The sequence below is a fragment of the Rhipicephalus sanguineus genome, chromosome 4, assembly GCF_013339695.2.
Source record: "Rhipicephalus sanguineus isolate Rsan-2018 chromosome 4, BIME_Rsan_1.4, whole genome shotgun sequence".
Taxonomy (NCBI): domain Eukaryota; kingdom Metazoa; phylum Arthropoda; class Arachnida; order Ixodida; family Ixodidae; genus Rhipicephalus; species Rhipicephalus sanguineus.
This window is the reverse complement of record NC_051179.1, coordinates 33,369,768-33,382,641: the sequence shown is the minus strand read 5'-3', so window position 1 is coordinate 33,382,641 and position 12,874 is coordinate 33,369,768. Positions and strand designations below refer to the sequence as shown.

Here is a 12,874-nt window from a genome sequence, read left to right as displayed (position 1 = left end):
GTCTAACGTGCTTAACCGCTTAACTGAGGAGCGTGTCTAGAAGTTGACCACGCCATGGGGAGTGCGTCTCCAAACGCACGACTCTCTCGTCGTATTTAAAAGCGTTATTCGAGTGGTGCATATTTTTATTTAAGCATAACATGTGCTATCCGTTCTCCGAAAAGATCATGAGTTGTTAGAAGTGCTTGTTTTTCAAACGGTGCCACTTCCCTTTTGTAGTGTCGCGGCGAAGTGGAGAGTGCATAGCAAGGAGTGTGAACATGCATGTGCCACAGTCAGGGCACAGAAACTCTTGAATTTGGCGTGAAATGTGCCAAACGTCCAAATATGGGATCTGTGTAAAGGCAAAACACTCATAGACAGTGAAAAACCACATGTTGCTTTAGCATAGTGATGACTCTGATAATGAATGTGTATTGGAGGTCAACAGTGACTCTGGCAGGGTTCCGTACTGCAAGGTTTCTTTTTTTTTTCTGAGTTGAAGAAGAGCATCACTCAATGTTAAATAACTGTTACTATCTCCTCTGTGTCTATGTTATGTAACAAAAATGTCATTTTTGGTGTTGAATACAAAACCTCGAAAAAAAATCTCCCCAAAGCGTGGTCGTTCTTGGGTAGACAGCTCCCCCGTCATGGGGTTAGCGCCCTGCGTATTTCATTGTGGGCTGATGTGAAAAAGTTGGCAAATATTACCATGCGAGTACAGTGCTATAGCTCCTAATTTGTCCAGCGGTAATACGTAGTGTTTGAAGATTGCTAGCCATTGGCCTAGTTATCGCTACTTGCTGCTTGGTAGGCATTGTTGGTGCCGGTAATAAATGCAATGCAAGTTTTTGAAGTCGGCGAAATTAGGAAGGTGTCAACACTGCTGGATAGATGTCTACAATTTTTCTTTCCCCTTCCGTTGTGTGTTAAGTGTGGCCTGGTAGCATCGCTTTTCTTTTTTTTTTTCTCTGCATCCTTGGCCAAAACCACATGTACCCTAGCCGGTGGATTTGCAAGAAGAACAAATGCTCAGCATTTGGCCCTTCAGTCGTGCTTACTTTTGAATCGTGGCCGCGTATTTAACTGACTGCCCGCGGTGGTCTGAGACTTATGGCAGATTGTTTTTAGAAAACTGATAAAGTATTTGTTAAACTTTGCTGGACAGATGTGTCTATGGATATTTCGGGAAATAAATGGTTGTGGAAAAAGTACGCTGTCTCTCATCATTCTCACCATTTCAGGTGCCACAACCACTTCTAGGAGACTAAAAAGTTTTTCGCAAGAAGCCCACTGAGTGCCATTTTAAACTGCTAAGGAAGTCAATAACTTTAAAGTGTTATTTGCTTTTTTTAGAGGTGGGAACACATTTGCGTACCAAGTGTTGCAATGGTCACAGAATTCAGCAACACATCTTTGGCCTGGAAACTATAAAAGTAGGGACAGATGCAACGTGAAACAAAATGGATTACCAACATGCCCAAGCCTACGCTCTGTCATGTAGAAGTAGTCGTAGTGTCTTGACAGAATGGCATGTCCATTATTATCCTGTGCAGCTGTCTACCTCATGGTGAGATGTTTCTAAGATTGCTCAGCTTCTGGCTGGCGACGATAATGGTAAACTACATTTATGGCATGTAGCCGTTAAGGAGAATGGACCAAGAATAGGGCCAAAAAATTGTTACACTGAGAGGAAAAATAGGAGGAAAAGAAAACACGAAAAAAACAACAATACTACAAGAGCAAGCAGTTGGGAAGGGTTGTTAGCTTCCACCTGTGGCCTTCTTCCCATCCCCGAAGGTACCAAGTGCACAGGCTTGAGTATTTCGTTTGAACGCTGCAGCTGTGTCCTTTGAAAAGTAACCTTGAATATAATCTTGGGGAATGTAATGTTCCACAAGGAGTGCATGGAGATTGATATCCACATTCAAGAGGATTTCGGGATGACCACCGAGTGTAGAGTTTACGGTAACCTAGTGGGGTGAAGGCAACGCGTTATTGCAATAGAAAACATTAGGTTCTGCAAAGAACTGAAAAGGGTGAAAGTGCAGATTGGGGCGCTGTAGGCCCCTTTTGACTGTCACCGATCTGTTCGTTTCCTGTACTCTCTATGAATTGTCCTGAACAGATGTAATTCGACAGTATTATGCGACGTCAACATTTCGGTGGCCTGCCTTGTGTGGGTCATCAGTGGTGATGTGCTGGCTGTGCACATTAGCGGTAGCTAGTCTGTTAATAATAATTGTTGGAGTTTAACGTCCCAAAACCATGATATTATGACGTCTTGGTTGAAGCGACGTTTATTAGACCCAAGGCCTCGGAAGAGAATGGGCCGAACGTGCACACAGCCGATGATCATGAGAATGACACACAGTGACGATGAGGACAGAGAGACAAACGGATGATGATGATTATGATAATGCACACATGAGAAAGAAGCACATAACTAGTGCCCACAATATGATTATGAGAAACACCGTAGTGGAGGGCTCCAGAAATTTTGACCACGTGGGGTTCTTTAACGTACACCTAAATCTAAGCACACAGGCCTTGAGCATTTTCGCCTCAATCGAAAATGTGACCGCTGCAGCCGGGATTCGATCCCGCGGCCTTCAGGTCAGCAATGTAACCACTATAACCACTAGACCACCATGGCAGGTGTTAGTAATCTCTTACCATTAGGGTAAATAAAATATTCTGGTTGTCAGAGCTTCAAGCCAGCATAAAAGATTGGCAGAAGATGAAATTACCATGAAGAATATGAATGTCATTCTGTATCAATTTTTGTACCTACCTATTAATTTTTTTGTTACATTAACCAAGTGAGGCTGGTCACGAAATGGTATTTCGTAAAGTTCCACTCGTCAGGTGAATCATACAAATGTTTGTGTATAGGCGGCTTTATTTCAAAGCATGACCATTGCATCAACAATTGCATTTATAAACATTGCTGAAAGTTTACAACTTGCAGAGATATATTCAAAGGTGTATATAAAGGTAACATGCTCAAAAAGGCTTGTTGCATTATTGGGGAAGCCATGCAAGCTTGCAAAGCAACATTGTGTATAGCGTAATCAGATTATTGCAATTTGGTGCTCTATGCATCTGATGAACACAATGCAAGTTTACACAGCTTGTTTAATTACGTTTGTTCAGTCAGTTTTATAAGGCAACATTTTGCAAGCACCATCGTAAGAGTAACTGCGTCGAAGTACTGACTCTTGATAAGCAAGCGGCCGCAGCACAAGATTTCAGCAGGCCCTTGCGCATTCAGAACTTTCACAGTCAAGTGCAAGCAAGCACAACAATTGTTACACAGCCGTTGTGCAGCAATACAGTTTGCAGGCTTCAAAATACTACAGTACAATCTACTCGAGCGATATCCACACAGTGGGAGAACTTTTTTAGTATTGCAGGTGGCTGCCACTATATTTGAATTGCACTCAACTTCACCACTGAGGAACAGTGTTATGTACATGTGCAAGGGCAAAATGTTCATAACCTCCAGCACTCTCAATGTGATGATGCATCAAATAGTGTGCATTTTTACACAGTGCAGCACTATTACTCTACTGAATTAACTATGCTGTAAATAACAAATGCTTAGAAATAATTTCAATAAAACCAAGCGATACAGTGGGTATGTAGGGCTAGAGCCCTGTCCGAAATCATGGCTTGCTTCTGAAAAAAGTTGAGCTTGTCAGTCATCTATCTGCCTAGCATCTAGTTACTGCAGATAATTATCCACATACAATACAAAGTAAAGCCAGGTAGTTGTATGGGATGTTTAGAAGTCCCCCTCTAAAGACTCTAATCAGCTTCACCTCACAGATTTTGACTTCGTTTTGCCTGACACACAATTATTACTGAAACCAGCTTTCTAAACGTTACGTGTCATCTTTATGGCAAGCATAAAATAATTTGATCACCGCATTTAACTCAAATTAACTTTGTACAGGAGTGGCAAAAAAAAAAGTCGCTAGCATAAACTTCACTTATCAGTAGTTCATTACAGTTATGGCAGCATTAAACATCGTAATGAAAAATGTAGATTGCACTGTATGCCTTCCAAGCATGTATCTATGAATGCAGTGTCTGTCACATCTGCAATTATTATCAAGCGAACTTTTACAACCAAGCAAAGTAGTGGTACGCAAAGGGTTAAAAATTACTGTAGAAATTCTTTCGTTAACATATTTGTTCTAGTATGCATGCCATATCTCTATCAATGATAGGAGCACAGACAGTAGTAGCAGTACAGAAAATAAACTGCGAAAAAAAGAACTCCACGTTTTTACCGAACTTATTTGTCACAGCCTCACTCTGCAGTCTCGGAAGCAATAAAACAAGGTACTACTTTTTGTGTTTACCACAGGAAGTGTATACACACAAGTGCAAGCATCAACAGATGACAGCTTATAAAAACGTGAAAAGTGAAATCACAGAAGTAAAATGTGCCATCTTTAACAGCAGACAAGACAAACATCATCGTCACGCTCACTGCAGGTATCCTTGACTTAACAGTTTTCACCAATAATCTCAAGTTCGAGCGGTGCTCCAATATAGTGGTTTTCAGGACATGTTACTGGAAGCTCTTCCAAGCCTATGCCACTCCCAAGACGAATGGTTCTCTTTAATCCCTCAAGCTTTAGAGCTCTGCCAGAGGTCCCTAGTTGCTATTCCCGTCTTTCATGAAGTGGCTTTGAAACATCTGCCATTGGTCGTATCTGGTATGCACACACTCCTCAAGCGGAGCAACAGACACTCGGCAGTTTCTTTTGTTCTCATTTGTTCCACACTGCACCATCGTATGACGTCAGCAACCACTATCCCAACTTGATTGCTGACGACAAAAAGATGCTGTACGGCATATCATGTTTGGACGAAACAATTGATGTAACAAAATCTGTTGACTTAAGGGTCCATTGCTGTCACTCTAAAGTCATAAACATATTTGATATACACTCTTCTCACACAAGCAAGTTCATAGCTCGTTGAGCCGTTAAATGTTAGCATAGAGTCAAATGGACATCTAGATGTGGTTCACATTCTCAGAAAGCCATGTTATGAGTGGTAGTGAAATTTCAATCTTGCTGCACTTATATCCACTAAAATGATGCTGCACAATGTCATGCAATCACACTAGAAAATGGACACTGTACAGGTAGCTTTGCAAAAGTGAGAGATCGTCTCTTAATTATACTCTTTCAGCACATCTGATATGAAGTGCATTACGAGGGATCCACGATACAAGTATGCAAATGTGATAGTGCTATCCTTGAGGGGTGTAGATATGTATGTCCATGTGTCTGTATGTTTGTGCACAAATATATGCATACAAACTAAATATCTGGGGGGAGGCGTTTGCACCCTCCCCAGCCCTCGCCTTCCGGCATACCTATGCAATCGTTAGTTACAAACTGAGACTTGTATGAGAACACAGACTTGACTTATAAAACTCCAAGCAATTGCGCAATTTGTTATGTCGAGGAACTGTAAAACTGGCCTAAGCAAAATACAATGCTGTTCTTTCTAGAGTGTAGATTTGCACGGCAAAAAATATAATGAGCAAATGCCAACTCATCCGATTCACAGTTCTCACGGAGGGTGTTGTGTTTCACGACATTTCTTACTCCTTTCTTTTTCTACATCTCTACCAGTGCACTGAAAAATTGCTGGCAAATTTGTCCGAGACTGCTCCTTGCACCTTGCATTTTCAGATGGGATGAAACTGCTTCATAAGGCAACGTATTTTGTCATTCCAGATGTAGGGATGTAGGTGCTGAGCACTTTGACAGGAACTTTAGCAAGGTAAAGCGTTAAAAAAAAAAGCGAGGCAAAGCAAAGTCATACATGTCAATTTCCATAAGATGAGCACCTCTATAGGGGGCATGTTCTAAGTCTGTTGCCAGCATGTCATGCTACGTTTGAGCCTGCTTTTGCACAATGGTTTACTGGAGGGACACACAAGATTAGCAGCACTGGGAGACGCAGCACTCGTGACACAAAGTTGTGTTGCGACACACAGTGTTGTGTAAAAAAACTCTCAACACTAATGTCACAGTCTTCTGACACAAAGTGAGACCAGTATAGACACGAAGCTTATCAATGCAATGGCCAACCACATATTACAAAGCTGCTGGTGTATAGTGTTAGCAGTGATGTAATCATTAGAGTGCAGTTTTCTTTTGTTCCATCCTTCTCCATTTAATGCAAAGCCATTGGACAGAAAGTTAGATGTCATTAACCAGTGTGGTTACTGCTATCTATGTCTCAACTAACCCAGTATCCATTATTCTGGAAAAATATATATATATATATATATGGACTAGCCAGAACTCCTTATTGCCACTTTTCTTCGCTAATTCCAGAAGATGCCGAGTGTTCGCGTGCTATTACTGAACAATGGACCTGCATGCTATTCATTGTGAAATCTCATCTGGATCAAACATGAAATTAACAAGGCTTCTACTGCACATAACTGTATAAACACCTGTCAGGACACTTTTACATCCTATACAAACTTGAACTTTTTAAAGAAGGTCAACAAAAGTTGGGCTTATATCACAGAGATTTTCCTTTGCGTACTGAACATGAATTAGTCGGCTAACTCCAGTTGTATTGAAAATACACAATTGTTTTGGCAAACTTTGATGATGGATATAGCCCCACCAACATAGGTTGGCTTTTGATTAGCCGCTGCACCTTTTTATACAGAAAATGTGGTTCGAACATAAAGCACAATCTCTCCACGAGCCGTTTTGAGAAGGGCTGTTTTCCGTTCACACGCCAACCAGACTAAACATGCAGTGTTCAGCGGCATGCAGATATAAAACTGCAAAGTAAGTGTTGCGATTTTGGCCCATTGCCAGATATGAGGTTAGGCGCTTTAATACGACCCTCATCTATGCTGATCGTGCGCCCTTAAATCTTTTGAAATGACTGGAGTGGAGTCACTGAGGTGGCCCTGAAACATTTTCTAAAAGCAGCAAGAAAATGTTTATCAGTAGCCAATAGTGCCACAAACAATCAAGCTGAATTTTAACCCACTGCACGCACCAAAGGACTGACAATCTACCTTAACAAATTGTTTGCTCTTTTCTGTAGTTTTTGAAATCTCGGCTCAACCAGCAAGCCTGCTAAAGAGAGTTTTGCAGCTGTTTTCATGCGATGAAGGCCGGCTTGCAGAGGCATGCACAGCACCAGTCAATGGAATCCGAATCTCAGTCCCATATTCTTGCATGTAGTTATCAATGATTACAAGAGACAAGTTGCTTTTTGTGCATAGTACCCCACATGAAGAGATAATACACCTCCTTAGTGTGGCGTTTTTAGCCAGTAATCTGTAATTTCTTTTTCTTGCGTCGTGCTTTACTGGCTCTCTGTCAGGGTTTAGCCGATGGTGAAGGTACAGGTGCAGGTGAAAATAATGGTACAGTTGAAGTGCAGGTAAAGTAAAGGTACATGTAAAAAGCAGTCAACACAATCTTTGTGAAAGCCTTGAAGATGCCATATGACTAGGATGTTGAAGGGAATGTGCAGGCAGCCTTAACGATATATCATTACTAAGTAGAGCCAACGAACAGTAGACCTCAAGTACTCTTAACGAACAGTGTAAGAACTCGCTCATAGAGCTTCACTGTTTTTGATGCATCAGTTCCTCAATCTGGCATACATCTGCTGGGAATGATTTTTTTTTTCCAATGACCTTACACAAACCTGTCTGACCGTCATAAGGCAGACTTCCTCATCACTTTTTTACAATTCCAGTCAACTCGCATATGGCGGTGGCAGCCCATAAATACCAGCCATTGGCAAATGGTCTTGATTATGAATTACAGCTCCCAAGTACCGGCTTGCACATGCATTCACACGTTATCAGACTGTTGGGGAAATGGGGATTGGCAGTTGGTGTGCTCCACCAATCCTGTCATAACTTCTTTGTCTTTCTCTGACGCTTCATCTGGTTTCAATCTCAGAAAAGTTACCATAAGTGTGTCACAAAAAAAAACGATTGCAGAAAGGAGCCATGGGCACAAACTGCTATTGCCATGTACGTCCCTAGCTGAGAGGTAATGATAAGCTCAAGGGTGATGGAGAAAGCAGACATAGTACTCTTCTCTTCATATCTTCTATCACATTAGGTCTTGTTCGAAAACCTTTTTCTGGGCAAGACTAGTATATTCCTTGAAAGGTATCACATTCATTCCAGCGTGTTGCTCGTTTTTCAAGAAAATGTTTTCTAGGGCCCTTTTAAAGATTGCCAATAATAAGCGGCATTAAAAGTTTTCGCAGCACGACCCTCGAAGATGGCGACAGTTGTCTTGTAGAGCTGCCAGTGACAATACACAGATCTAAAGGTCAACCCGCAAAACATGTTCACTTTACAGCAGCGTGCTAAAGATTTTTGTGATGAAAACTCCACTATCACTAGCATGGCACACTAACATGGCAGGGGCACCTAGCATGGCGATCTAAATTAAGTGCATGAAACATACATTAACATGAGTAAAGCACGAAATTAGAATGACAATATTTTCTAGAGGAGTGCTTTACAATAGCCTTTGAATTCTGGCCAGGTGCAGTTATACAAGCCACTAAATCTACTCTGGTCTACTAATCGTACATTCAATAATTTGACTATTTAAATTTTCAATAACTGTAGTATGTTAAAATGGTATGACGCAAGATGAACAATCAGTCTTGAATGTAGAAACTAGATGTAGCAGAATTGTAAAAAGGAGCTTGGAGTAATTGCCACCATGCCATTGCAAACAAAAAAAAACACTCATAACAGCTATACATCCAAGCTATTATGCGGCAGTGACATGAGCCAGTTAGGCTCGAAATCTCAGTAGAAATTGGCTTCCATGAGCAGTTAAAGCAGTTGTGTGACAGGGGTGGCACTTATAGGCATCACAGTTTTGTTCGTTTCTAAGCACACTACGCAATGCCGAACCTTCAGCCACCAAGAGAGGCAGCATACAAGCATGCTAGCATGCTCACTGTCCTGGCAAAGCTGGTTTGTTTGCAGTGTCAGGTAAGTGCTAGAACATGACCGGACATTTTTTTGTTGAATGTAAAAAAACTGTCTGCATCACAGTTGACTCACAATTACTGGAATTCTGCTAATCCAAAATTTAAGTTGATTTCAAGCAATATAATATTTGTCTTTCAATGCACGTTCAAAATAATTTAATGTGATCAGGACTTTAGTGTAGTTCAAACTGTTTGGTTCACCTGAAAAGGCCTGTATGAAATGGCTAATCTGGGGTTTCCAAAGGAATGTGTATTAAAAGTGCAGCTAAGTGTGATATTAAAGCTGTCCTGCATGTTCTCAGATATGACTTTAGAAGACACCATAATTCCGTCACATTATCATAACTGAATATGCATACAACATATGCGATGCTCTCTCTTCTGCAAAGTGCAACTTAGCAGTAGCCGATCAACTTTGTAGCACTGTTTTTGTGAGCATACCAGTTATCGCCAAGAATCAATTTTTCTTCTTTTTTTTATCATACTTTCTACAAACTTCAGACGAAGATTCGTGGACGCTAACAGTTTGAATTGTGAGTTGACAGTGCACACTCGCACAACACATTCAATCTGATCAAGTTAGCTAGTTATGCAGGAATATAAAAGCTACCAGCAAACGGCACTTTCTCCTTTGTCATTCGATTGGAAAAAAAAAAAAGCATGCCTGACATTCTCGCAGTAGGAGGTAGTTTGGGCGCAAACACATTAAAAGTGTAATCACCATAGCAAATACGCTGCTGTCGAAAAAGGCGCACAACCACATGCTTGAAGCAGAGACTAGGTTTAACATAGATATGCAAAAAAGAAAAGGAAAACGAACACACGTTTGTGCACAACCAGTTACGTGGCCGACAATTTGCCCTCGACAGTCTGCTCTGCACAGAGGACACTGGTTCACTCCCGCACTACACTGTTCGCAGCAGCAGACATGACCACATGGGACAAATACAAGCAGCCTCGTCACCTCAAAGCAAATGACACACTCAGAGCTACACCAGAGCCTGAGCTCAGGCACTTGTAATATTGAAATGTCACCAGCAGCGGCAGCTTTTTCGTCGAGAGGCGATTGGTCCGGAGAAGGCGCACTTGGCTTCACAGTTGGGCATTCACTGAGATACTGCTCTCTTGCGGACAGCATCATCTGTACAACAGTGTCAGAGTTGATTCCCAGGCTCCTAAAGTCTTTCCACTCCAGCTCGATGAAGTGCTCCCAGTCTAAATCCTTGCTTGCAAAGAGTGTGGCATAGTGTGACGCGTTGGCCAGAAGCAGGACGTCACGAATGCGTGGGTCTAACTTCTCATCCATGTCACATATGTCTTGCGGCTTCCTGTCGAGAAGTTTCTGGTACTGTATCAACCAAAAATCGTTCATCTCTTGCCTTCTGTGAGCTTCTATAGCCTTCAGCTGATCTTGCAGCTGCTTCTCCCGCGTTGCTTTTTCGTCGAGCAACTGAGAAAGAAGATAAGCGAGCTCGACGCGATGCTTGGAGAGGACATCGAGGTCGGACATGACTTTGAAATCGCGTTTCTTCAACTCGACGTCTGTCAGTTTCTTCAACTCTTTCTCGACCAGCCTGATTTGCTGCATCAGGTGACGGTGCGTGTAGTCGTGCCTCAACTGCAGCGCTTTGAATGCCTCCATTTGATATCTCTCCTCGTCAATAATGCGACTGAGCGTTTCATCCTGCTGCTTAGTTTTGGAGAATATAGCGCCTCTCAGCAACTCGTCGCAAGCTGCTTCCTCTTCCTGGATTCCTTTAACTATGCTGTCCCTGGCTTGTCTGTACAGGCGTTGCTGTTCCTCTTGGTGCAGCATTTCGGCCATTGAACGCAGAATCTCCTTACGCCGAGAGCTGTCTATTTCCTGCTGTTGCATGTTGAAGAGTTCCTTCATTTCCAGTTGCTCCTGTTCTAGAGCGCGTGCCAGCATTTCGGAGTTCTTCAACCTCATGTCGTTGGAAATCTGCTGAATCAGCTCAGGCTGAATGGTTTTCCAAGTGCAGTAGTAGCGATACGAGCTTCTGCTTCTCTATGTCCTTCTTACTTTGTACCTCTAAGATGGCGTCTTCCAAGGTGTCCTGTTCACGTGCTATTTCGAGCAGCAGCTCTTGCCGGTGTTTGTTCGTGAGTTCCGAGACTGCAGCACGGTTCACGGCGCTCTCTCTCAGCTCCTCTTCCATTTGCAACAGCTCCTGGCGTCGCCTCTCTCTCCTCTCTTCAAATTGCTTGTACTGGTCATCCAGGTCAACACCGATTAACGCAGCGGTCGCTGCAGTCTCGTCTTTACAGTCGTTCGTGTCAGGCTCATCAACTGGAGGGACATATTCAACGCCTGCAAGATTGCACAAGTGGAGCATAAGAGATTCGAGTGGCTGCGCGCAAACTTCGGCGTCGGGAAAGCTGAAGTTGTAGCTGTCCAGGACGAAAGACCGTAGCGACCGCAGCTCGAAGAAGTTGTTCGGCAGTTTCGTGATGGCATTTTGCGTTATATCCAAGTGCCTAAGTTTTCGCAATCGGAGAATCGGCGGCGGAAAGTCTTTGAACTTGTTATCACTTAGGTTCAGCGACTGCAAACTAGTCAAGTTTGCAAAGCTTCCAGGCAATTTTTTCAGGGCGTTGCCCTTTAAATTGAGCACGACTAGGCTGCGAAGGAAACCGAACTCGTCGGGTAATTTCGCCAAGAGGTTGCTTTCCAAGTCGAGCACGGTAATGTCACAAAGATCTTTCAACAAACCTCCTCCGCTAATCGAAGTCAGTCTGTTGTTCCGCAGTATCAAGGTCGTCTTACGAAACACGCGACACTTGGAAAACACGCCGGACGGCACGTCACCGAGTGCGCACTCGGATAAATCGAAAGTGTTGTCCGGACTTTCCTGGGCGATGTACAGCTTTCGCTGCAACTTGGTTCGATAATCGTCGGACTCCTTGGACTTCTTGAAGAGTGGCATACCTACAGCTAACGGGCCCTCGGTGCCAGACATGTGACCAGGATAAAATCACAGAAGACGTTCAAGACGTTTCCGCCGCACTACTTGCGGTAAACATTGCGAGCGTAATCGAGTTCACTGAACGACCACTCCAACTACGCTCTACGACCACTACGGCGGCTGGAGCGCAAGCCGACGCAGAACTTGCGAAACCATGCAAAACAAACACGCGCTTGCATTGTGCTGCCACCGCACAGGTTACTGCCGTAGTAAGTGCGCGAATAACAGGTCCTCCAAGATCTCAATGTGCACTGATGCGCGCGAGTTTTAGAGGCTACAATGCAGTATTGAATTGCATGCGTAGATGGCGCCACAATTCCAACTAGCTCGAGACTGCTCGAGACTTCGTAATTTGATATTTCGTATTCGATATGGTGCACCCGGTGCATCATCGTTATGCACCGACTCCTATTGCTGCCATCTGTAAAAAAAGTGCGCACCATATCACTGCGCTTTTTTTTTTTCTTGCCTGAATACGCAATAGAAAATTGGTGGTAAGCAGTACCAGCAGACATTGCAAGTAACGTGCGTTGCAGACGACGCACACCAACAGGATGTGTGCAAAAGATTTTCGTAAGTGCATCTGTGAACATTGTTTGTCGATGATTACATCGAACGATTGATCAGTGCTACTGCAGCATCCTAAATAAGAATTAGCGCCCTAAAGTAAACAAATTTGTAGGAGCTAGTTGTCCACCGATGACATCGGCGTGAGAAAAAGGACTGTGGGCGGGCTGTCGGTACCCTAAAAGTTTGTGTGGAACAGATTACTAGTTGCAGTTCTAAAACATTTGCAAGTTTCAAGATATGTGGCTGAGTATAACTGACTACAAAGCTTGCTATTCAACTGAGAACAAAGACGAACG

The 12,874-nt window shown here is 43.0% G+C and overlaps 1 protein-coding gene across 1 annotated transcript; it reads right to left on the bottom strand.

The window, feature by feature from the left end:
- Window positions 1-3,413: 3,413 nt before the first annotated feature.
- Window positions 3,414-12,192, bottom strand: LOC119389726 (E3 ubiquitin-protein ligase LRSAM1-like). Its single transcript, XM_037657098.2, is given in 2 exon segments — window positions 3,414-10,999; window positions 11,001-12,192. Coding segments are annotated over 2 exon segments (2,346 nt in total). The 5' UTR covers window positions 12,003-12,192; the 3' UTR covers window positions 3,414-9,655.
- Window positions 12,193-12,874: the final 682 nt, after the last annotated feature.